The sequence below is a fragment of the Garra rufa genome, chromosome 17 (genome assembly GCF_049309525.1).
Source record: "Garra rufa chromosome 17, GarRuf1.0, whole genome shotgun sequence".
Taxonomy (NCBI): domain Eukaryota; kingdom Metazoa; phylum Chordata; class Actinopteri; order Cypriniformes; family Cyprinidae; genus Garra; species Garra rufa.
The window spans coordinates 14,338,759-14,363,354 of NC_133377.1; the positions used below are offsets into that span (position 1 = coordinate 14,338,759).

General features: G+C 36.9%; 1 protein-coding gene across 23 annotated transcripts in view; it reads left to right on the plus strand.

The window, feature by feature from the left end:
* The window catches only part of rims2b (regulating synaptic membrane exocytosis 2b), a 247,215-nt gene that overhangs the window by 109,791 nt on the left and 112,828 nt on the right, over positions 1-24,596 (plus strand). For 21 of the 23 annotated variants that reach the window (XM_073821676.1, XM_073821684.1, XM_073821685.1 and 18 more), the window contains 2 exons: positions 7,729-8,606; positions 18,161-18,225. In XM_073821676.1, coding sequence (XP_073677777.1) covers positions 7,729-8,606; positions 18,161-18,225 — 943 coding nt within the window. Of the gene's footprint in view, positions 1-7,728; positions 8,607-15,554; positions 15,597-15,983; positions 16,343-18,160; positions 18,226-24,596 lie in introns of those variants that run through there. The other 2 variants (XM_073821698.1, XM_073821697.1) reach the window with 2 other exon arrangements.

Here is a 24,596-nt window from a genome sequence, read left to right on the forward strand (position 1 = left end):
CCGTCTCCATCTTTCAAAGGCATCTTCTATACCAATCCTCGTTTTATTTCAGACTTTGTCACGACGTATTTCGGATTCATAACGAGGTCTTTTAGGTTTCATAACATTATACATGTTTTATCCGACATGTTCGTAGCTGCAGCTGTAACTAACTAGAGCAGAGCTGGCAACCCGGATGACGAAACTCTACTGACTTCATGATTGGTCGATAGCTGGAGGGTGGAGCCTCAGACCAAAACACAAAATGACAACAATAACATCAGTCGTGGGCTGCAACTGTCACTTTTAAATGACAATATCCTGGCCGAACCACTGTTGTCAGTGATATAAGTATTTGAAATGAACATGATTTCTTAATGTCAGGGCCATTTTATGATTAACTGAAATAAATTTCTTACATATGGTTCCTTTAACATTTATGGACCACACAAAACTGAGATTTACACATCAAACAAATAAACTTTCCATTGATGTATGGTTTTGGCTGAGATATGACTTTTTGAAAATCTGGTATCTGAGGGTGCAAAAAAATCTAAATATTGAGAAAAACGCCTTTAAAGTTCAAATGATCTTCTTAGCGATGCATATTAATAATCAAAAATTAAGTTTTGAAATATTTGTGGTAGGAAATTTACAAAATATCTTCATGGAACATGATCTTTACTAAAGGGGAGACACTGCAGACAAAAGCACTGTTTTTCATACATCTGTCAAGTTTGAGATTTTGGCCTTTTTGGTTTTTCATAAAGTGTTTTTTCAGATTAGTGGAAAGAAAACATCCAAAAGACACTGTTAACTGTTTCTTTTATAGCTTTTATAACATCTTTTCTAGTTGTGTCAATAGTTTTAAATTGCAATACATATTTTTAAATGCCGTTTTCTCAAAATAAGTTTTTCTTCTACACCTACCATAAATACCACCACACCAAACTTTACACACTGCAAAAAATGCTTTTCTTACTTAGATTTTTTTGTCGTGTTTTCAGACAAAATATTACAAAATTCTTACATCAAGAAGGATTTTCTAGACGAGTAAAAATTGTTGTCAGAAAAAAAACAAGTCAAAATTAAGTGCATTTTTGTTTGAAACAAGAAAAAATAATCTGCCAATGGGGTAAGAAAAATAATCTTGTTTTCTGTTTGAAATGAGATTTAATTACACTCAATTTTGACTTTTTTGTTTTGTTTTTTGTTTTCTGAAAACAAGACAATATTTTTACTCATCTAGAAAATCCTTCTTGATTTAATGATTTTTAGATATTTTGGCTGGAAACAAGACAAAAATTCAAAGTAAGAAGCATTTTTTGCAGTGCATTTTTATTCCTGTCTATATCCTCAAGGTTTTTACAAATTTTATTCCCCCAAAAATTGTAAAAATATATTGTTTTCTGTCTGTTCTAAGTATTTTCTGAATTATCTATCAACTTGCTAATCACACTGGAAACATCTTAACAACATGCTAACAACTTTCTAATGATGTTAGAATCATGGTAACAACATGCTAGCAACCTGCTGATCATGCTAGAAACATGTTAATCATGCTAAAAACATGCTAGCAACTTGTTAATCGTGCTAGAAACATGTTAACCATGCTAGAAACATACTAACAACTTGCTAATCACGCTACAAACATGCTAATCATGTTAGAAACATACTAGCAACTTGCTTTTAAACTTTTAAAACTTTTTATACTTTTAATCTTAAACTTTCTAAACTTTTTAAAGTTCTTAAAACTTTTCAAAATTTCTGGTCTGGCTTTCTCAAGCCAACTTAAAGGAGTAGTTCACTTTCAGAACAAAAATGTACAGATAATGTACTCACCCCCTTGTCATCCAAGATGTTCATGTCTTTCTTTCTTCAGCCGTAAGGAAATTATGTTTTTTGACTAAAACATTTCAGGATTTCTCTCCATATAATGGACTTCTATGGTGCCCCCGAGTTTGAACTTCCAAAATGCAGCTTCAAAGGGCTCTAAACGATCACAGAAGAGGAAAGAACGGTCTTATCTAGCAAAACGATGAGTTATTTTCTCTAAAAAAAAATACAATTTAAATACTTTTTAACCTCAAATGCTCATCTGGTCTAGCTCAGCAAGACAAGCGTTTGAGATTAAAAAGTATATACTATAAGTTGTAAATGTTTTTAAGAAAATAACCGATCGTTTCGCTAGATAAGACCCTTCTTCCTCTGCTGGGATCATTTAAAGCCCTTTGAAGCTTCAAACTCGGGAGCACCATAGAAGTCCATTATATAAAGAGAAATCCTGAAATGTTTACTCAAAAAACATAATTTCCTTACAAAAGAAGAAAGAAAGACATGAACATCTTGGATGACAAGGGGGTGAGTACATTATCTGTACATTTTTGTTTTGAAAGTGAACTACTCCTTTAAAGTTTGTCTTGAAAAACATTTTGTATCTAGTTTAATTTCCAACTGCAACTCTTCTCAACGAGCCACATGATTTGCAATATCAATCATGCCTATAAAACAAATAATGAGAAATCAATTTTCATCTTTAATCATCTTTATTATTTAAGGTTATGGTTTTGTTCTAATCACAAACTGTAAGTATGAGCAATATTAAAAGTGATGTTTACTTCAACTTCAACATCTCTTTCCAGCTTCCGGAGAGTAGCAGCATCTGCTGTAAGTGAGACCGGTTGGCATGATATAACGTGGTTAATGAGAGAGAGAGACAGAAAGGGAGGGAACTAAATGCATCTGGCTCTGTCTTGGCACTACAGAGTTTCTCTAACTCAGTGTGACGCACTTCCCCTCATGACTCTGGCCAGAGCCGAACACTCTGCCCTTTCAAGTTAACCGCTATGAAAGCCATGGCTCAAAGGTCTGTAATGGCAGACAGTTCCCAGACCACCAAGCCCCATTCAACTGGCCACTCTCACAGAGCTTCACAGTCCCTGTGGGCTCCTCTCCATGAAAGAGCTCCAGGGCAGGAACAACAGTGATGCTTGTTGACATGCCTGCTTAAACAAGAGAGTCCTGAAGCCAAGTGTATATGGAGTCACGGCCAGTGAACTTGAGGTGACTGGAGGTGTCGAACAGTTTAGTCTGTGTCAGCCTGAGGGACTAAAGACAGAGGGAGGCATAAATTAGACATGGATCAGGATGGCGTGGTCCTTCAGGGTTTTTAATGCCAAGAACTCCAAATATGATAATCATCTTGCAAAGGGGAATATAAATAGAATATAAAGGCAGCTTTATTTTTATGCATAAAGACTCATTTATATGGTGTGAGGAAAGAAAGTGTACCTTTGTTTCTAAAATTTAACAACTTATTGAACAAATATTGTAAGAATAATTACTTAGAATTATTATTATTTTTTTATTTGAATTCAAATGTAATGTTAGATATGTGACTCTGGACCACAAAACCATCTTAAGTAACATTATTGATTTTTTTTTATGCCAAAAATCATTAGGGTATTAAGTAAGGATCATATTCCATGAATATATTTTGTAAATTTCCTACCGTAAATATAAACAAATATATATTTTTAATTAGTGTAATGCATTGCTAAGAACTTCATTTAGACAACTTTAAAGGTGATTTTCTCAATATTTAGATTTTTTGTTTTGCACCCTCAGATTCCAGGGGCCTATACCATGATGGTAGTTCAACAAATTCAGAGTTACAGGATTAATTTCGAGTTGACAAATCTAAACCACCCCAATCCGGCTTTGTTGGTACCATGATGCTGATCATCAACTTTCTTTGTCAACTCTGGTTTTGATCCTGAGTTTGTGGAGCACATGCACATGAATGTGTGACATCAGTGGCAAACAGCCAATCACAAGCCTTGGTTGAATGTTAACGAGTTAGCTAAAGTTTAAGAGATTGAAGAATATGATGAATTTAAATGCATTTAAACTGAAAAAAAAATTACTTGTTTATAAAAGAGTACAAATAAAATAAATTATAGTGCTCTATCAGTGCACTCACAAGTGAAATGTGTTAAGTATATATATATACTGTATATATATATATATATATATATATATATATATATATATATATATATATATATATACGTATGTATATGTGTATGTATACACAGTTGCATTCAAAATTATTCAACCCTCCAGAGACTGCAGTAGTTTACAAATACAAGGTTTTCTGAAGATCCAGGACTTTAAAAAAATTGCATCTATAACCAATTACTGGCATATTTAAAGTGATAATGTGAATATAATGTAATGTGTTTGAGTTATAGGATTTTTCAATAACACAGCTATGTCATAATTATTAAACCCCCGTTTAACATTGCTGTTTTTTAGTCACTTATTTGTATGGTGGGTAACAAAATTGTCTTAAAACATAATTAAGCCTTTAGAAACACTATTAGAAAACAAAATTAGCTTGAGCTGTTACACATACATATAGTTAGCCCATGCATGTGCTGAACTTTTAGTAGCTAATATGACAAAGTCAAAAGAGCTCTCACAAAAGCTATAGAGAAACTACAGAGAATAAATAATTGTATTACTTTAGAAAGTCTAAGGTTATGTGAAGATTTCCAAGGCATTAAAGGTTCCCAGAGACACAGCTGGCAGCCTTATTCCTTGGTTTAAAATGTGTTGTACCAGAAAACCTTTGAAGGTGTTGAACAAAAAAGCACAATATCATAAAATGTTTGATCAGAACAGCAGAGGAAAAACCAGCAATGTACAACCAAAGACTTGTAAGATGACCTGACGAAAGGAGGAAAAACATTTCAATGGACTGTATAAGAAGAACACTAGACAATTATGGCCTTCATGTTGAGACATCTTGCCGAATACCACTCTTGACCAAGAAGAGCAAAAAGGCTGATGTGAACATGTTAAAATTAATTTAGATAGACATGAGGAGTTCTGCTAGAATGTTTTATAGAGTGATCTGACTAAACTGGAACTTTTTGGACCTATGGATCAGTGGTATGTCTGGTGCAAAAAAGGCAGAACTTATGAGCAGAAGAACACCATCTTCATCGTCAAACTTTGGGGTGGACCAGTCCTGTTAGAGGGGTGTTTTATTGTAGCAGTAAGTAGAAACCATGGCCGTATGAAGAATATCATGGATTCTTTGAAGTATCAGACCATTTTTCAGGCAAGAATTGTGATGCCTTTGGTGCAAAGACTAAAGCTGATGATCAGTGGACCTTCCTGAAGGGCCATCATCCCAAAGTATACATCCAAAAATGTATGCTTGGTTCAAGGATCAGACATTGAATGTACTTTAGTGGCCTGTTCAGTCTCCAGATTTAATTCTTGTTGAAAATATTTGGCTGAATTTGAAGAAAGAAGTGGCAAAGTGAAAACTATAGATTATGAGTGATCTGAAAGCTTTTACAGCCGAGGAATGGGCAAAGATTGCAGTAGAGAGGTGACGCTTCAAAGCACTAACAGGAGGCGTTTATTGGCGGTTTTAAAGAATAAATTCTGCATCAAATATGACTTTTAGGGATTGAATAATTTTGAACATGAACATTTGGAACCAGATTTTTTTTTTAATTCATCAGCTTCTGTTTTCAGAATGACTCAAATGTGTATTTATACATTTCTCTAATAGTGTACTGATGCCTTTGTTGAGTTGCTTTTACAAAATTGTGTTCTCTGCTGGTCAATGGGGTTGAATAATTTCGATTGCAACTATATATATATATATATATATATATATATATATATCATTTTAAATAAATGCTTCATAATAACTCTTAAACTAAAATTGCTTGTGTGTAATGGATTAATAATTATATAAATCATATAAAATAACTATAAGTAATTATCATTAAAGCCAGACCATTGTTTTTCAAAATTTTATTTACTAATTATTTTTTTTACTAGTGACCTTTAATTTTCAAGAAACTAGGGGAGTGACTTTTTTGTGTCCAATGTCAGTTTTAGATCTTTAATCCAGAACATAACCTGCCCTGGAGCAGGTTAGCCGTGGAGTATAAGTTACTATGGCAATGAATGCTGCTAAAAGCCAAGCCACTTTCATGGTACCTAAAACCCAGGATTGGTGCAAACTAAACTGAAACTTACCTGGCTAGCCAGCTAATCTGGCTTCATGGTACAGGCCCCAGATTTTTAAAGTTGTATCTTGGCCAAATATTGTCCTATCATAACAACAAAAAAAATTATCCTATCAAACAATTTACCCTTCTGACTGGTTTTGTCGTCCAGGGTCACATATATAAACTGGAGAAACAATTTCAAATGAAATCAGATCCCCCCCCCCCCCCCCCACCACCACCAAACTTTACAGATTTTCTCTTTATTTATATTTTATTTATTTTTAACTTGTGATTTTTGACCAGTATTTAGAAAGCAAATAAAAAACAAAAATAACATAAATTTGTCAAATGTGTTAAAACTGTCGAGTTAAGCATATATAATCAAGATCTTCCAAGCTTTATAATGGCAGTGAATGGCTGCTGATATTTTGAAGTCGAAATAAAGTGCATCCATCCATCATAAAAAAGTACTCCACACAGCTCCGTTGCATTTATGTAATAAAAATCATCCATATTAAAAACTTTATAAACTATAATTTCTAGCTTTCGCTAACTGTTGTATTCATGTTAATAAGTAGTGTTCCAGCAGATAATGTAGGATGTAGGCAAACGTGGTGACGAATGTGAAAGCAAACAAGCAAAACAAAACAACAAAATGAGGATTTGTAAAGATAAATTTCGATATAAGCCAAAATGAGATGGTTCCGCTTTGCTGTACACAAAACTTGGTTCTTGCAAGACAGCATATTCTCACCGGAGATAATGCTATGCCTACGTCCTACTTCATCGCCTGGAATGCCACTCTTTTGTGAACACTCATACAACAGTTAGTGGAAGATATTAGTTAGTAGAAATTACAGTTTAGAAATTTTCAAATATGGATATTTTTCTTACAATAACACATAAAATCTTTTATAATGGATTAATGCACTTTATTTTGCTTCAAAATCTCAACAGCCATTCACTACCATTATAAAGCTTGGAATAGCTAGTACACTTCTTAACATAACTCAGATTGCATTCGGCTGAAAGGATGTCATATACACCTAAGATGGCTTGAGAGTGAGTAAATCATGAAATAATTTTCATTTTTGGGTAACCTATCTAGGTCAGAATATTTAATTTTACAAGTTTGTAGTTTTGCAAAACCCTAGTGTAAATCACTTGAAGAGAAATGGAGATGCCGTAAGCTTATTTGTGACCCTGGACCACAAAACCAGTCTTAAGTCGCTGGGGTATGTTTGTAGCAATAGCCAAAAACACATTGCATGGGTCAAAATTATTGATTTTTCTTTTATGCCAAAAATCATTAGGAAATTAAGTAAAGATCATGTTTCATGAAGATTTTTTGTAAAATACCTACTGTAAATATATCAAAATGTAATTTTTGATTAGTAATATGCATTGTTAAGAACCTAATTTGGACAACTTTAAAGGTGATTTTCTCAGTATTTAGACTTTTTTGCATCCTCAGATTCCAGATTTTCAAATAGACGTATCTCGGCCAAATATTGTCCTATCCTAACAAACCATACATCAATAGAAAGCTTATTTATTGAGCTTTCATATGATGTATACATCTCAGTTTTGTAAAATTTAATCTTATGACTGGTTTTGTGGTCCAGGGTCACATTTGTGATTGAGTACAGTTTTAGCCTCACCTCACTGCATTGACCACTCACATTGACCCCATTTCCTTTTACATTCTCAGAAACAGAAGCCCATCAGCATCCAGGGATCCCAACGCGGTATATAACCAAAGGGAGGGGGAAGGAGGATTGCAGTATGCCCCGGCTGAAGGTGGCATGCCCCGCTCTCCGTCCGACTACGGACGTGACCCTGGCTGTTCGCCGAGGAGTTCAAGAATGTACAATGAGGTGGGCGGTTATCAAGACAGTCGAGGACGCTGGCACTCACAAGGCCAGCGTTTGGACGGCCAGCTAGATGACTATGAACTCCAGAGGCGGCGTGAGGAGGAATACCAGGCCCGATACCGCAGCGACCCCAACCTGGCGCGCTACCCGGTCAAACCCCAGCCCTACGAGGAGCAAATGCGCATCCATGCCCAGGTGTCACGGGCTCGGCACGAGCGGCGCCACAGTGACGTCTCGCTTGCCTATACAGAACTTGATGAGCCTCTGCATGGCCCCGGTGGGAGGCAATCGCGCCTCCCTCTATTGGGAAGCCCAAGTCAACGCTCGTACTCAATGGATAGGAGTTCACCGGGACATCGGATGTCTAATCATAGCCCACCAACACCACACCGCAGCCCTGTGTTGGGTGATAGCCGGCGAGGACTGGCGGAGCCAACGAGGAAACCCATACCCCAACAGCACCACTTGGACCCTAGCTCAGCCATGCGCAGGAACAAACGAGACAAAATGGATAGTATGCTACGAAACGACTCTTTAAGCTCAGACCAATCCGAGTCGGTTCGGCCTCCTCCACCTCGACCGAACCGCAGCAAACGCCTTGGCAAGCTCCGAACCATGGGCAGCTTCAGCAGCTCAGAGGAGGAGCTGGCCACCACGCCGGAGTACACCAGCTGTGAGGATGTGGAGCTGGAGAGTGAGTCCATCAGTGAAAAAGGTAAACTGCTGACTCTAAATGGATTTTTTGATATGCTGATTGATAAAAGTTGCAGTGTTGTAGGGAGAAAATTTTAGATGTGACTCTAGCCATATCAGTTGTCACCATGTTGCCACTGTGTTGCTCCAGAGCAGAGTTCAGAGCTGTATGTTTTATACAGAGCACGGGTGCCCAAACTCGGTCCTGGAGGGCCGGTGTCCTGCAGAGTTTAGCTCCAACCCCAATTAGACACGCCAGAACCAGCTAATCAAGTTCTTATTAGGCATAATGGACACTTTCCAGACAGCTGTGCTAGGGCAAGTTGGAGCTAAACTCTACAGGACACCAGCCTTCCAGGGCAGAGTTTGGGCACCCCTGGCTTACTGCATCTGGATTTGTAAATTGGCTAACATGTCTGGGTTTTGGCTTTGCTGAGAGTAATGACTGAAAAGTACTTTGACCATTATTGTGCAGGCATTGTATCAACCGGGGTGCGATTTGTGAAAAAAAGCAGATAGGGGAATGCTTTTGAAATCTTTTTTCTCTCTCCATAGGCGGAGGTTGACCAAACTATTAGTGTAATCTGTTAACAACACACATTATATACCCGTCTTTTTAAGGCAAGTACCAGATAATGAGTGACACGTCATGAAATGTTTTTAACATGATGGAAACTGTCTTAACGTGATCACAATTTAATAAAAGCATTAGAGAAAGTGAGCAAAGTATCAACAGAGCTTTTTGAAACTCTGAATCAGTAAACCACGGCTTCGCAAAAATATTCACTGTTTCGAAGTGCTCCAATCAGATTGCGAATCATTTGATTCAGAACGGGACTTCAATGTGCGTATTGTGAATCATTTGATTCAGGACAGGATTTAAATCATGTATCGCAAATCATTTGATTCAGAACCGTACTGCAATGCACGTATCACAAATCATTTGATTCAGAACAGGACTTTAAAGCACGTATCGCAAATCATTTGAATCAGAACGGGACTTCAATGTGCATATCATGAATCATTTGATTTAAAAACGTAACTTCAAAGCGTGTATGGCGATTCATTTGATTCAAAGCGTAACTTCAAAGCGCGTATGGCGAATCATTTGATTCAAAACGTAACTTCAAAGCGTGTATGGTGAATCATTTGATCCAAAACGTAACTTCAAAGCGTTTATGGCAAATAATTTGATTCAAAACGTAACTTTAAAGCATGTATCGCAAATCATTTGATTCAGAATGGAACTTCAAAGCGTGTATGGCGAATCATTTGATTCAAAACGTAACTTTAAAGCATGTATCACAAATCATTTGATTCAGAATGGAACTTCAAAGCATGTATGGTGAATCATTTGATTCAGGACAGGAGTTTAAAGCATGCTGATTCAGAATGGGACTTCAATGTGCGTATCGTAAATCAGTTGATTCAAAACGTAACTTCAAAGCGCGTATGGTGAATCATTTGATTCAGGACAGGAGTGTAACTTCAAAGCATGTATGGTGAATCATTTGATTCAGGACAGGAGTTTAAAGCATGCTGATTCAGAATGGGACTTCAATGTGCGTATCGTAAATCAGTTGATTCAAAACGTAACTTCAAAGCGCGTATGGCGAATCATTTGATTCAGAACAGGACTTTAAAGAACGTATCAGGAATCCCCCCCGGCAAATCGCATGCTGGTATCAACCAATCGTGGCTACAAGAAGGCAGGGTCTACAGAAAACGATGCAAATACATATAATATTTATATGTAAAGACTGAGTAAATAAGCAGACTTTAGTTCTAACCCTGCTTTAACACACCTGTCTGCATTATCAAGTATCCATGAAGACCTTCATTAGCTGGTTCAGGTGCATTTGATTTGGGCTGTTGCTGAACTTTGCAGGATGGTAGATGTCCTGGAGCAAAGTTGGAGACCCCTGTTCTAGATCCTAAATGATTTTGGTTTATTGGTTCTTCTCGGTTCTCCCACTTAAATAAGAGAGTCAGCTTTGGCAGAGCAGAACTTGTTGATGGTGAGGTTAGAGTTGTGGTGCTGTGCATGATGTTGTCTTACTCAATCTGCCTTAAATACATATTTAGAAAGGCTCTTTTAATAAAGAGAGCATAGTGATAACACTTGTGGAAGAATTGTTGCATGTTTTTTCAGTTCTGCTAGATGCCAACTGCATTATATAATTAATTGTTGTTAAAAGCCACTGCTGAATATTAACCAGATTACAGCTTGTAATAGTAATTCCTGATTTAACATTCTCACTAGAAGTCAAAAGATTAGAAAATTAAATATGAAACTTGCAAGGTTGTTACATTGACCTCAGATTCAGTAAAAGTGCTAGTTCTCTTTTCATTTTGGATTCTGTGCTTTGGGATGTTGAGATCAGTTGTAACATCATGCATTCAGTGACCTTTCACCTCTAAATTCAGTTTAAAACTGCACTTAAGATAAAGGAGAATCCATAGACACTGGTAATTACATGGGGTGAGTCACATGATCAGGGTTTTAAACCATAGAGGGTGTTTCATTATTCAGGCAGGTTTAATTATGTAATGCAAGCCGGGCTGAAGATGCTAGAGTGTGAATGGGGACACAGGACACAGTCATACATTGCCATTCACTGTTAGGTTGAATCCTCTTATCCTGTTAGAATATACATTTCTATAGCTTTTGCTGCTGGGCTGACCTGATGATCCAATGATGTTCATATAACTGTGCGAACACTACAGGTTGGATATCAGGCTATAACTATCAAAACTAACAAACATATGTCACTCTTTGTTTTTGTTTAGTTTATTGGATGATCCCATTGGTTGAAAAAGCTGTCCCTGCTAGGAAAAAAGCAGTACTGTATGTTATGCTGATGAGCCAGCAGTGCTGTATTTCTCAGCAGGGGTGTTATGTACTGGTACATCTTGACATGTATAACAGCTAATATGATTCTTAGAACCCTTAAGGTGTCAGATAATTAAAATGTATAACCAAATGATCTTTTTCAGCCATGCCCATGTTTCTGCATTAGTCATACAGCCAGGGTTTTCAAACTGAATCTCCTGAGCACTGCACATTTTGGATGTCTTCTTTATTTAACACACCTGAATTAACTGAGTAGTAGAGTGACCTGAACTGGATCTGTCAAAGAAGCAAGGTATTTGAAAATGGGCACCATTTCAGGGAGGCTTTAGGAACAGTTTAAAAACCGCTGGCGTACAGGAAAATTCCAGGTGGGTTTTCAACCTAATATCTGTAGCATGTTGTTTACTACATGTATACTTACAAATAGTGCCTCAGCATGTACAAAATGCATTTTAAGTAAGGTCGCTTATACATGGGAAAGCTCAGATGCAGTGTTTAATAGAGATGCACATCTGATGTGTCATCGATGCTTTGCTAATTCTTGAAGTGAACTTTTGACTGTAAGGTGCTTAGATCAGAGGTGTCCAAACCTGTTCCTAGAAGTTTAGCTCCAGCCCTAATTAAAAACACCTGAATCAGCTAATCAAGGTCTCCAGACTCACTAGAAACTTTTAAGTGTGTTGGAGCTGGTTAGAGCTAAAATCTGCAGGACATTGGCCCTCTAGTAACAGGCTTACAGGCTTACATTCACTGTTGAGCATACAGAATACATTGCAGAACAATGCATCCGGTGTACAATATCTGTGTGTTGTCCTGCACTGCTAGATTGCAGCCCTGCAAAGTTTAGTTCCAACCCTGCTTCAACACACATACCATGTAGTTGTCAAATAAGCCTAAAGTGATTAGCTGGATCAGGTGCATTTAATTATGGCTGAATCTGAAATCTGCAGGACTGTGGCCCTACAGGAACTGAGTTTGACACCCTTGCTTTAGGCCGGGGTACAACAGATTGTCACTGGGGCAGTAACCCTAAAGGGACACTTTGTATCTGTTTTACCCCTAAAAAATATGTATTATTATCTTAGAATGGTAATATGTACTCTTAGGCATAGCTCACACAAAAATGAAAGTTCTGTCATTAATTACTCATCATGTTGTTCCAAACCTGTAAGACCATTGTTCATCTTCGCAACACAAATTAAGATATTTTTGATCAGATCCGAGAACGTTCTGACCCTGCATAGACAGCAGCACAACTGACTCATTAGAGGCTCAGAAAGGTAGGACATTGTTAAATTGTTCATGTGACATCAGTGGTTTAACCGTAATGTTATGAAGTTACGAGAATACTTTTTGTGTGCAAAGGAAACAAAAATAATGACTTTATTCAACAAATTTCTTCTCTTCAGTGTCAGTCTTCGACACAAGTTTACGAGAGTATCACGACACATGCATGTGGTGCTGCTGACGCAGTAGCCGGTGTTCTGACGTCCATCTCTCTTAGTTCATAGTCTACAAAGTTCCAAGTCATCCTCTCTGTCGAAATCTTCAGACATGTTTACAAATACAGTTCTATGTACAGCTCGTGTCTTCCTCTGCTTGTAAACAAGGAGCAGCGCATCTGGGTTCTACACCTGAACACACGTGTTGTGGTACTGTCATGAATGTGCACAGAGGACTTGACACAGAAGAGAAGAAATTGTTTAAAGGGGTCATATTATGCTCTTTTACAAAGTCTTTATTTTGTTTTGGGGGCGCACTAGAACATGCTCTCAAATAACATGCATTATTTCTCACATAATTTACATTATTACAATAGCTTTCTCCCCAGCCTGGCACAAATGGCTCGATTAGTTATGGGTTTGATGAAGGGCCGCCTTCCGAAAAACAAAATGTGTTGTGATTGGTTAGCAGTCCCACTGCATTGCAAATGGCGAACAGCTTAGACAGCGTTTCAGTACTCTCACACCCCTTCCCAAAGCAGCAAGTCCCGTGTACAACTGCACAAGCTAGATGAAAGTGATTATGTTTTAAATATGGATATTTTTCTTACAAAAACACATTTATTTACATCCACAGAAGGCATGTCTGAAACAAGCTCCAGCGTAAGACTAGTGAAGCTATCTAAACTGTATGATGAATAAATCTCTTACCACACACTGCACACATCTACGGCGCGGCTCAGACGCAGCAACCAATAATAGTCACTCTAGTAAATTCTTACTAGGAGCAGTTCGCGGCCACTTGAGTCAATGCTTGTGTTTATCCTTGCGGCTCGCTGAAACATCCCAGAAGTGGCTGTCCATGCTACATTGCTAAATTTAGGCTAATCCCCCACCTTGTCTCTCTCCACCCGCCAACGATTCAAATTTCCATAGGCAGGATTTATTTGAATGATATTCTAATGAGCTTTGTGACATCATAACATCTGGAAAACAATGCTGTGTAGTCCAAACGAGCCATTAGTTGTAGTTCTTTGACTTTGAGACTTTGAGATTTGTAATTTTGTAGATGTTTTTTATGCCCAAACATACACACCACACACTGGCTAAAATTCAGAAAGTGAAAAAGCATAATAGGACCCCTAAAAATAATAAAATAGTTTTTTGTATCCTTTGTGCACAAAAAGTATCCTCATAGCTTCATAACATTAAGGTTGAACCACTGATGTCACATGCACTATTTTATCAATGTCCTTACTACCTCTCTGGGCCTTGAACGTGGTAGCTGCGTTGCGGATTTCATAAAAATATATCTTAATTTGTGTTCCGAAGATGAACAAAGGTCTTACTGGTTTGGAGCGACATGTGGGTGAGTAATTAATGACATAATTTTCATTTTTGGGTGAACTATCCCTATGAGGTACTACTATGAACATTTTAGGGGTAAAATATCCCAGTCACAAGATGTTGTACACCTAAAGGTGTGGCACTTTACTTCTGGTGTGCAAGATGCAAGAGCCAGGTCATTTTGAAATGAGTGAGAATTTAGCAGATTGGATTTCTGAAAACACAACTGGACTTTTTGAAATTCCCATTGATCAGTGGTTACTTACGTTAGAGTGTTTCAGCAAATTTCTCTTCTTTTGGAGTCATAGTGCTCATTATCATTAGGATACCAGGAAGGGATATGGAATGCTACTATCCTTGCTATCTGTGAAGTCCTTCCTCTTCCTCCTTTTTCTTCTACCATGTAAGATATTCTCTGGCCCCTCCCCTAAAACCTCTGATGTTGTCAGGGTCACAATTAGCTCAATTGGATAAGCCTCTTTGCACAGAGAGAGCTCCCCAGAGCCTTCCTCTATATGCAGAAGCAGGGAGAGGGAGTCCCAGCAGCTTTGCAGTAGGTAGAGGGTCACTTCCATGTCAGAGTCAGAAAGTGAAATTGCACCAGAGCATCCGTCACGGCTACCCCTCCACTATAGCTACTTAATGCTTTCGAGAGGCTACAGTGGAGCAGAAGAATGTAGGACACAGGGACTCAAAGAAACACTTGCTCCCACCTTCATCCTGCTCATTCTTAGTCTCTAGTTCAAGGCTAGTTCACACCACAGCAACAAACACCATTTCCAAAGTCCAAATCCCAATGATTGATCAGTAGGGTACACTCTTAAAAATAAAGGTGCTTCACAATGCCATAGAAGAACCTTTATTGTCTACATGGTTTCATAAAAAACCTTTAACACCTGAAGAACCTTTTTGTTTCACAAAAGGTTCTTTGTGGTGAAAGAAGGTTCTTCAGATTATAAAAAGGCAAGAAAGAGATGGTTCTTCAAAGAACCTTTGACTGAATGGCTCTTTGTGGAACCAAAAATGATTCTTCTGTGTCATCGCTGTGAAGAACCTTTTAAAGCATCTTTACTTTTAAGAGTGTAACCATGTTCAGGCAATGAATGTGTCACAGATTTCTCAATCCAACATCCAAAGTTAAATAAGAGTGGTACACCTCTTGACTGTAGACAGGAAGGAGCTTGATCTCTGACAAGCTTATCCTTCCATTGGGTGCCATTGGACATGCGTCAGTCAGTGACAACCTGATTGGTTCAAAGTACTCAGTTCCCTCCCCACTTGCAGAAAGAAAGAAGGATTTGGTCAAAGTGGCAAATTAGTGGAGGCACACACCAAGACGCTACGCTGTCTGAAGCCTGGGAAAATGGTGGTAAGTCAATATTTCTCCTAACCATCAGTACTTGGATTGGCGATGGTTCTTTGGAGTGCTTTGGAGTGAGGACTTCTAACTTTAATTGTTTGCTCTAAATGTTCACTTTCATGTAAAACTACCAACTAGAACGTTGGAAAACCTAAAGGAAAGGAATAGTTTTATTGGTTGGGTGCAAGCGATCTTGCTTCCATGGAGCCATGAGCGAGCTGTAGGAGTTCTTGGAGTCAGGGATCAGCCCGGCAAACTCAGGGAAACAGTCTGTTGTGATGCTGGGACTATGTAGGGCAGGGTGTTTGAGCCGGCTTACAAGAATAACGGTAAGCTCATTATTCTAAGGCATGAACTCCATTTCAGTGCAAGGAGATAGAGAGAGGGAAAGAGAACGACACCGTGAGAGGCAATGAAAAAATGGCAAACAGTTGGGTTCGGTTTTTCCTTGAAGTGAATGTGCAAGACCTTTAAGTACTGACCCAAGTGTGATTTGAAGACCTGCAGTTGAGTCCTAGTCATTGTCCCGGTGGACGTAGTCGAGTAAATCAGCTTTGCAGAACTTTAACTTGCCAAGGTTTGGAAGGGGTGGTGCAGCAAAGACGGATTATCAACAATATATTGGGACTACACAGAACAGATTCTGTTTTCCTGAAGACGTTGGGGACGGTCTACGGATGGTGCTTGGATGAATGGCGAACGCTTCTGGTTTGTGAGGCATGGTGTATGTTAAGGCAGAAGTAATGTCTACAGACGTAAGCTTTCACAACATTCATTCTTTAAAAAGGTAGCATACAGATATCACCGCATGCTGGCAGGGAAATTGGGGACAGGATGATGCAATGTTGGCAGCAGTAATCAGACTTCTCCAATATTAAAGTTTCCACGCTGTATGCTAGGATACAGTTTCGTTTTTGCATTTATTATAGTGCCAATGTGATATTGCACTGAATTTGGTTGATAAAGACCCATATTTTATATCTTTACACTACAGCTTAATCAAAAATACTGTTCCTACCATTATTCTGCACATGTATATGAAGTGAATCATTTAATGATGGTTCACTTAAATGAATCCAGTCTAGTTTATTTTGCACATATGAAGTGAATCTTATGAAGATGGTTTACTTAAATGAATCCAGTTCAGATTATAATTAAAGGACCTTGAAAATGGACCTTGTGTTTTGTTTTGAACTGCTAAGAAAGTATCAGTATTACTGTATTAAGTATCAATATTACTGCATTGCCAACCCTATAGTAACAAAATTGAAAAGTTATTGTTGGGAAAACTTTACTTTTTAATTGAAATGTTTGCTTTCTCACTATCAGTTGGCTAAGGCTTGGCTTGCAAATAACATACACTTGAATGTAAACTTTGGTTTAGTTTCTGTTTTAATAATGTAATGGTTTCTTTTTGAGGAACACCTTACAGAGGAACATCTCTCTTTATACTGTAACTAGCCTGACATTTCAGAGAAATGCAATAAGAATATCTATGTTAATATATTCATAATAGAACATTTGCACAATGTATAATAGGCTAAATATCATATACTGTACAACAGCAGCAAAATGGGATGCATTGTATGGTATTTTTATGTGCATTATGCAACAGCATGGAGCAATATCAAACAAGAACAAAAATGTGTTAATTAAGTGTCTTTTAAGCACTAGATAAAGATTTCCTAACATAAAGATTGCTAGAGCTGTTTAGATGTATGGGAGTCTTTAGTGGAAAATTATCTGGCAGATTGTAAGCTAAGAAGCCTATATTTGTGTCTTTTTTGCCAAATTGTTGAAAAAAACAGGGTTTATCTTGTAGTTTTTGCTGGTGTTGTGGTTCATACTGGTTTTTATGTAACACTATGCAATGTTAAAATATCTGTATTTGTTCTTTCTTCCATTGCCTTTGTGAATAGGTAAGTGTGTATACAGAAAAGTGATATTAACTGTTATCTATGTTAATTTAAAGGGATAATTGGCCCAAAAATGACAATTCTGTCATCGTTTAGTCACCCTCATGCTTTAGTCATCAATCCATATGACTTTTTTTCTTCTGTGGAAAACAAAAAAAGATTTTGAAGAATGCACTAGTAATTTTTTCCATGTAATTGCAATGAATAAAGACTCAAGATTTCACAAAAGCACAATAGAAGTAGTCTTTATATCCAAAGTCATACTTTAGCTTTGTATATGTATGTTCTTAACCACTGCCACCAAATCATAAATAGTGATTATTTTTGTGAACCAGATCAACTTAATTTTTTTTTTTGTTAAAGATTTGACTCGCAAACTTGCAAGTTTCAGTTCCCATTCACTGTAAGTGCATGAAACAAGATGGCTAGTGCATTCTTTAAAATATCTCCTTTTGCATTTCACAGAAGAAAGTGAGATAGACGGTTGTGGACTGACATGAGGGTAAATGCTGACAGCGTTTTCATTTTTGTTGAACTTCTCTTTTAAAAGAGCTGTAAGAGAAAGTGTGTGAGTCAATGAATGTTGCGTATTTGCCACTACAAGTTCAATCTTGTTGACACGAGTGTGTGTGTGTCCTCTCACTGTGCTGTCCTCAGGAGATATGGATGGTCACTGGTGGGACCATGCGTCTTGGCATAGCGAGGCCTCGTCAATGTCTATGGTGAGGCTTGTGACCCTCTCACCCCATTTCCCCTCGTTGAATTCACCTCTGCATGTTTTGTTTTTCCTCCTTTTTTATATCATCCATAACTTTTAGGCAACATTCAAAGGGGAAAAAGAAAAACAAATGAGCAGGCATATTTTTTGGACGCCAGTAATGGCCCGTCTGAGAGGCAAAAGACAGCGGTGCGTTTTTGGGAGCGCTCCCACGACGAAGACGCGGAGTGGTGCGAGCCGCAGGTCAAAGATTCAGGGGTTGACACGTGCAGTAGCACCACGCTAAACGAGGAGCATAGCCATAGCGAAAAGGTACTGAGACGACTTCCTGCCGCCTGCCTCTCGCTTCCTGTGGCTGTCTGTTTCTGCCCCTGGAGGGTTTCCTACTCTGATCGTGCCTCTCGGGAGAGAGGAGAACCCTCTTTGTTTGCTTTGCTCCACTTGTCTTCTGGCTGCAAAGTCGTAGCGCATCCTAACACACAAAACGATGAATGACAAACTTCCTGGCACTGTTTGCTCCATATGCTGCATGCTTCTCGATGCGGACAGACGCTCCATTCTGATTGCAAACCTGTTTTTCCTCACTTGGTCACGTCACCTTCTCACGCTGTTTCCCCCTTCGGGATTTCCTGACATGATTTTTTCCACACAATCCTTCAGTCTCAGCTTAAACACAGGGATAGACTAGTGTGGGAATCAATCTTGCACTAAGCAGTTGTTTTTCTTTTCCCCTTTTCACTGTCTCATTCTTCATGCTGTCCTGTTCTGTCCCGTCTTTTGTTTTTGTTTGTTCGCCATGTCTTTCGCTATAGCAGGGTTCCTCAAATCTTACCCTGGAGGTCCAATGCGCTTAGTTTAGCTCTAACCCTAATCAAACACACCTGAGCATGCTAATCAAGGTCTTCAGGATCATTAGAGAATCACAGGTAGGTGAGTTTGATCAGGGTTGGAGCTAAACTCTGCAGTGCATTGGACCTCCAGGGTAAGATTTGAGGAACCCTGCGTTATAGTGAATAGAAGTAGCTTGCTACATCCATACTGCTTGAGGGTGTGAGAGCAATTTACTTTGCTTTTCTGGTTGACTAGTGGATTGGTCTAGATCAGCGCTTCTCAACTGGTTTTGCTTCAACTTGTTCAAAAAGGGTCTTTAACATTTAACATCGATATTTGTGAATTGGCTTAATTATTGGTTAACATGGTCACACTTTAGTTTAGGGACTTTTAACTGTAGCCGGATTTAGGGCTGTGCAATTGATTGAAATTCAGTTTGGATTTTGATGTCGACTTTAAACGATCATGAAAATACAGTAATCGAGATTCCGCATCCTTTCCATTGGTGGGTTTTCACTTCACCATAAAAGCCTAATTTCACATGCAAATTAGCTAAATCGTTTAATGTGACTCATAAAACAGGACGTGCTTGATTTATTAATGTTTCTTTGATTGAAAAGCGAGAAAGAGAACTTGGACTGGTCTGTGTATGCGCTCAGAGATGGAGCAGAACACGGACATGTAAAGTTATCTTTTAGCTCAAGGTGCACCACTAAATTGTCAAATATATGCAAAAATATTTCAAAATGAGGCACTTGGTGATTATTCATGCAAACCCTTGTCAGTTATGTCTTAGATGCTCATAAACAGTAAATATTGGATCTTAAAGCGGCGACAAATAAAATTCCTCCTGCCGTCTCTGTGCTTAATATTAATAAAACTTAAAAATACAAAGAGAAAATTCACTCACTGCTCTTAAATGAAGGACTTTTGTAGTTTTAATAAGAAACAAAGCATGTTTAATTCTTACAGTGAAGACGCTGTTTTATTTTACGTTCAAATAACTACATTCAATTTCTGTAGTATGCTGTTAGACTACTTTAGACTTGCATAAAGCTTTTTTTTTTTAAAGCGCAGTTTGTTTGTTTTTTTTCTGTTGTATTGCTATCTTTAAATCTTTAAATTAATCAATAATATAAAGTTTTGGACCCAGTCATAACAGTGTTAAATAATTGTGATTACAATTTGACCAAAATAATCGTGATTATGATTTTTGGCATAATTGAGCAACCCCAAGTCGGATTTCCATCCAAAGTTGCGAATTTAACTTATGAACATTTGCGAGTAAGCTCCGTTTCCATCCAACAAGTCAAAGAAAACAAAATCACTTCCTGATAAATTGGCACTATATATCCCTAATAAAATCGGAGAAGCCACTGAATATAATAATTTTCATATGTGACCCTGGACCAAAAAACCAGTGTCTATTTTTTTGAAATTGAGATTTGCTCATCATCTAAATGTTGAATAAGCTTTCCATTGATGTACAGTTTGTTAGGATAGGACAATATTTGGTGGAGATACAATTATTTGAAAATCTGGAATCTGACGGTGCATTAAAAATCTAAATATTGAGAAAATCATCTTTAAAGTTCTTAGCAATGCATATTAATAATCAAAAAATAAGTTTTGATATATATTTTTGGAAAGAAATACTGCATACTTTTATGCAAGTCTAAATAGTCAACAGCCTACTACAGAAATTGAATGTAATGTACATTTTTTAATGTAAAATAAAACAGTCTTCACTGTAATAGTTACACATGCTTTGTTTCTTATTAAAACTACAAAAGTCCTTCATTCAAGAGCAGTGAGTGATTTTTCTCTTTGTACTTTTATGTTTTAATAAATATTAAGCACAGAGATGGCAGAAGGAATATCTGTTGCCGCGTTAAGAGCTACAGTACATGGATTAAATGTACTGTTACACGTGTATTTTCATTCTCAACCGTTGATCATTTAAGACATAACTGACAAGGCTTTGCATGAATAATCACCAAGCTCCTCATTCTGAAATATTTTTGCGTGTATTTGACCGTTTATGCACCTTGAGCTAAAAGATAGCTTTACATGTCCATGTTCTGCTCCATCTCTGAGCGCATACACAGAACAGTGCACTTTTTTTTTTTGCACTTTTAAATAAACAACATCAAAGAAACATTCAAAAATCAAGCACGTCCCGTTTTATGAAAGTCATAATAAATAATAACAATAATAAAATGAATAATAATAAATGTATTAATAGAGCTGTTTTAATGATTTCTATTATTATTTTGTTACTTTTTATTTTATTTTATAAACCAACAATAAAATTTCAATACTACATTTATGAAGGTTGACTTTTATTTTGGCGGGAGCCCACAAGAAGACCTCAGTACTACTTTTTGCTGACAGCAGCAGATTTATGAATGATTCTCATCACACAGATTTCCCTCACGCTTTGGACTTTGAACCCTGGCTAAGGAGCTCATGCAGAGCTGTCAGAATAAATACAATTTGTGCTTGTCGGTGCTTGTAATGATTTTTGCATCTTTCTCTGGCAGTTTTAAATGCTTCCACACTGCCCACATGTTTGCTGCATTAGCGCGCTCCTCTATTTGATCACGTCACGTCATTGTTCGGTATAATTTATTTGGCCGTTTCGCTTATATTTCGGTTGCCAAACATTTGATGTTTTCCTATTGTTAAGTTTAGGTGTGGAATAGGATAAAGTGAATATGGTCATGGAGAATAAGGCATTAATATGTGCTTCAAAAGTAATTACAAACAACCAGTTTGCTACTATTGTGCATGCTATTAAGCAACTAGTTAATAGTAAGAATTGGTGTTTAGAATTAAAAAATATATATATATTAAAGTTAATATTTGTCAATTGGCTAACCATGTGTGATTTGATTAAGTAACAAGCAAGGAGCAAGTTTTGAGCTTTTGTCCTGACTAACAAGTACTGGGTTTTATTTTTGCAGCTTTGAACTGCATAGCCCCGCCCACAGTGAAATCTTATTGGTCCAAAATTCTCCTCTGCATATATTAAACCATAAATATCTCCTGACCAGTGTGATTTATATTGTTTCACATTCAGATTGGATACTTTGTTGTTGAATACACTGCAAAAAAATGCTTTTCTAGTTTAGATTTTTTGTCTTGTTTCCAGCCAAAATATCTAAAAATTCTTAAATCAAGAAGGATTTTCTGGATGAGTAAAAATTATTGTCTTGTTTTCAGAAAAAAAAAAAAGTCAAAATTCAGCGCATTTTTGCTTGAAACAAGCTAAATAATCTGCCAATGGGGTAAGCAAAATAATCTTGTTTTCTGTTTGAAATAAGATTTTTTTGCTTACCCCATTGGCAGATTATTTTGCTTGTTCTAAGCAAAAACTCACTTAATTTTAACTAGTTTTTTTCCGAAAACAAGAAAATAATTTTTACTCGTCTAGAAAATCCTTCTTGATTTAAGAATTTTTTGATATTTTGACAAGACAAAAAACCTAAGTAAGAAAAGCATTTTTGCAGTGTACTTTCACAACAAACCTAGTTAGTTTTAAATGTAGTGCATTTGACTTAAAACAAGTATAATTATTTGCCAGTGGGTTAAGTAAAATATTCTTAAAACAAGAGTATTTTACTTACCCCACTAGCAGATCATTTTACTTATTTTTAACAAAATGCACCTAATTTATTTATTTTTTCCCTTCTGGAAACAAGATTAAATCTAGTAAATGCATCTTAATTTAAGAATGTTTAGATATTTTGACTAGAAACTAAGTAAGATAAGACTTCTCTTCCTGTGTAAGTAATTACCAACTTGCCCATATTGGAATCTGTCTAATTTAACTTTTAACAAGTAAAAAAGAAAACAAATGAGTGAGGGAAACAAACTGGGTGAGTGATGCCTTATCACCAGTGTTGGATAAGTTACTAAAAAAAAGTAGTTAATTACTAGTTACTAATTACATCTTCAACTGTGTAATTAGATTGCTATACAAAATACTCACTCCAAAAAGTATATAATTACTTTGTGAATCCTATGTCAGCCTTGACAAGTTAATGATACAAGGATAGACATGAAACAGTTTGTTTAATCCTTTCAAATAAATAATTGATAACTACGTAAATTATTCTGGTCACACTTTAGTGTCCAATAACAATATTAACTAACTATTAACTATGACTTTTGCGTCAGTATATTTTTAATACCTGCTTATTAATAGGATTTAGAATAAGGTCTTGCAGAATAAGACATTGTGCTTTTTAAGTTATAATAAACAGTCATCAGAACAGTAATATTTATGCTAGTAACCAACTAGTTAATAGTGAGAACTGAAGTATTTAAAGTAAAAAGGGTACATAAAAAGCATGCATTTTAAGTTTAGACTTTAATTTTTTTATGTTAAAACCACTATTGTATTGTATTGTATAAATGTTCTACAGTCTATAGATAGTATTAAAGGAGCAGTTCACTTTTTGAACAAAAATGTACAGATAATGTACTCACCCTCTTGTCATCCAAGATGTTCATATCTTTCTTTCTTCAGTCGTAAAGAAATTTTATTTTTTTGAGTAAAACATTTCAGGATTTCTCTCCATATAATGGACTTCTATGGTGCCCCCGAGTTTGAACTTTCAAAATGCAGTTGAAATGCAGCTTCAAAGGGCTCTAAATGATCCCAGCCGAGGAACAAGGGTCTTATCTAGTGAAACGATCTGTTATTTTCTAGAAACATTTACAACTTATATACCTTGCCTAGCTCTATGTGAACTCTGTGTATTTCAGTTCATGACAGTTAGGGTAAGGGTATCTCATTTTCTCCTCCAACTTCAAAATCATCCTACATTACTCAGTTTTTACAAAGTGAACGTGCAAATATAATCAAAAAAAGGGTAAAACAGCGATGTAGGGCGATTATGGGGCGATAGGGCGATAACCAATTCTTTTGCTAGATAAGACCCTTCTTTCCTCGGCTGGGATCGTTTAGAGCCATTTGAAGCAGCATTTTGGAAGTTCAAACTCGGGGCACCATAGAAGTCCATTATATGGAGAGAAATCTTGAAATGTTTTCCTCAAAAAACATAATTTTCTTACGACTGAAGAAAGAAAGACATGAACATCTTTGATGACAAGGAGGTGAGTACATTATCTGTAAATTTTTGTTCTGAAAGTGAACTACTCCTTCATGTTCAATTACATAAGCTACACTGCTTATCACTAGCCAGAAAAAAGAAGCTGAGAAGATAAGTACTACTTGTGATGACATCAGCAGGGGGAGGAGCTGTAATAGCAATATTCAATTGGCTGTTTATTTGTAGGGGGCGAAATTTATAGTAGATGAAAACGTGTAGTGGCCATGGTTTCTAGTTTTGTAAATTGCAGTCAGACACATTTGTTTGCATTTAGCTTTGGTTATTATAAAACAAATAGCTTTGTCCTTCGTTATGATTGTCTAAGCAGCGTTGACAGCCAATGTAACGATAGCAAAAAATGTTCTTTCGGTGTTCCGAAAAAGTGAAAAGGCCAAATAAATAATACTGAACAATGACTTTACGA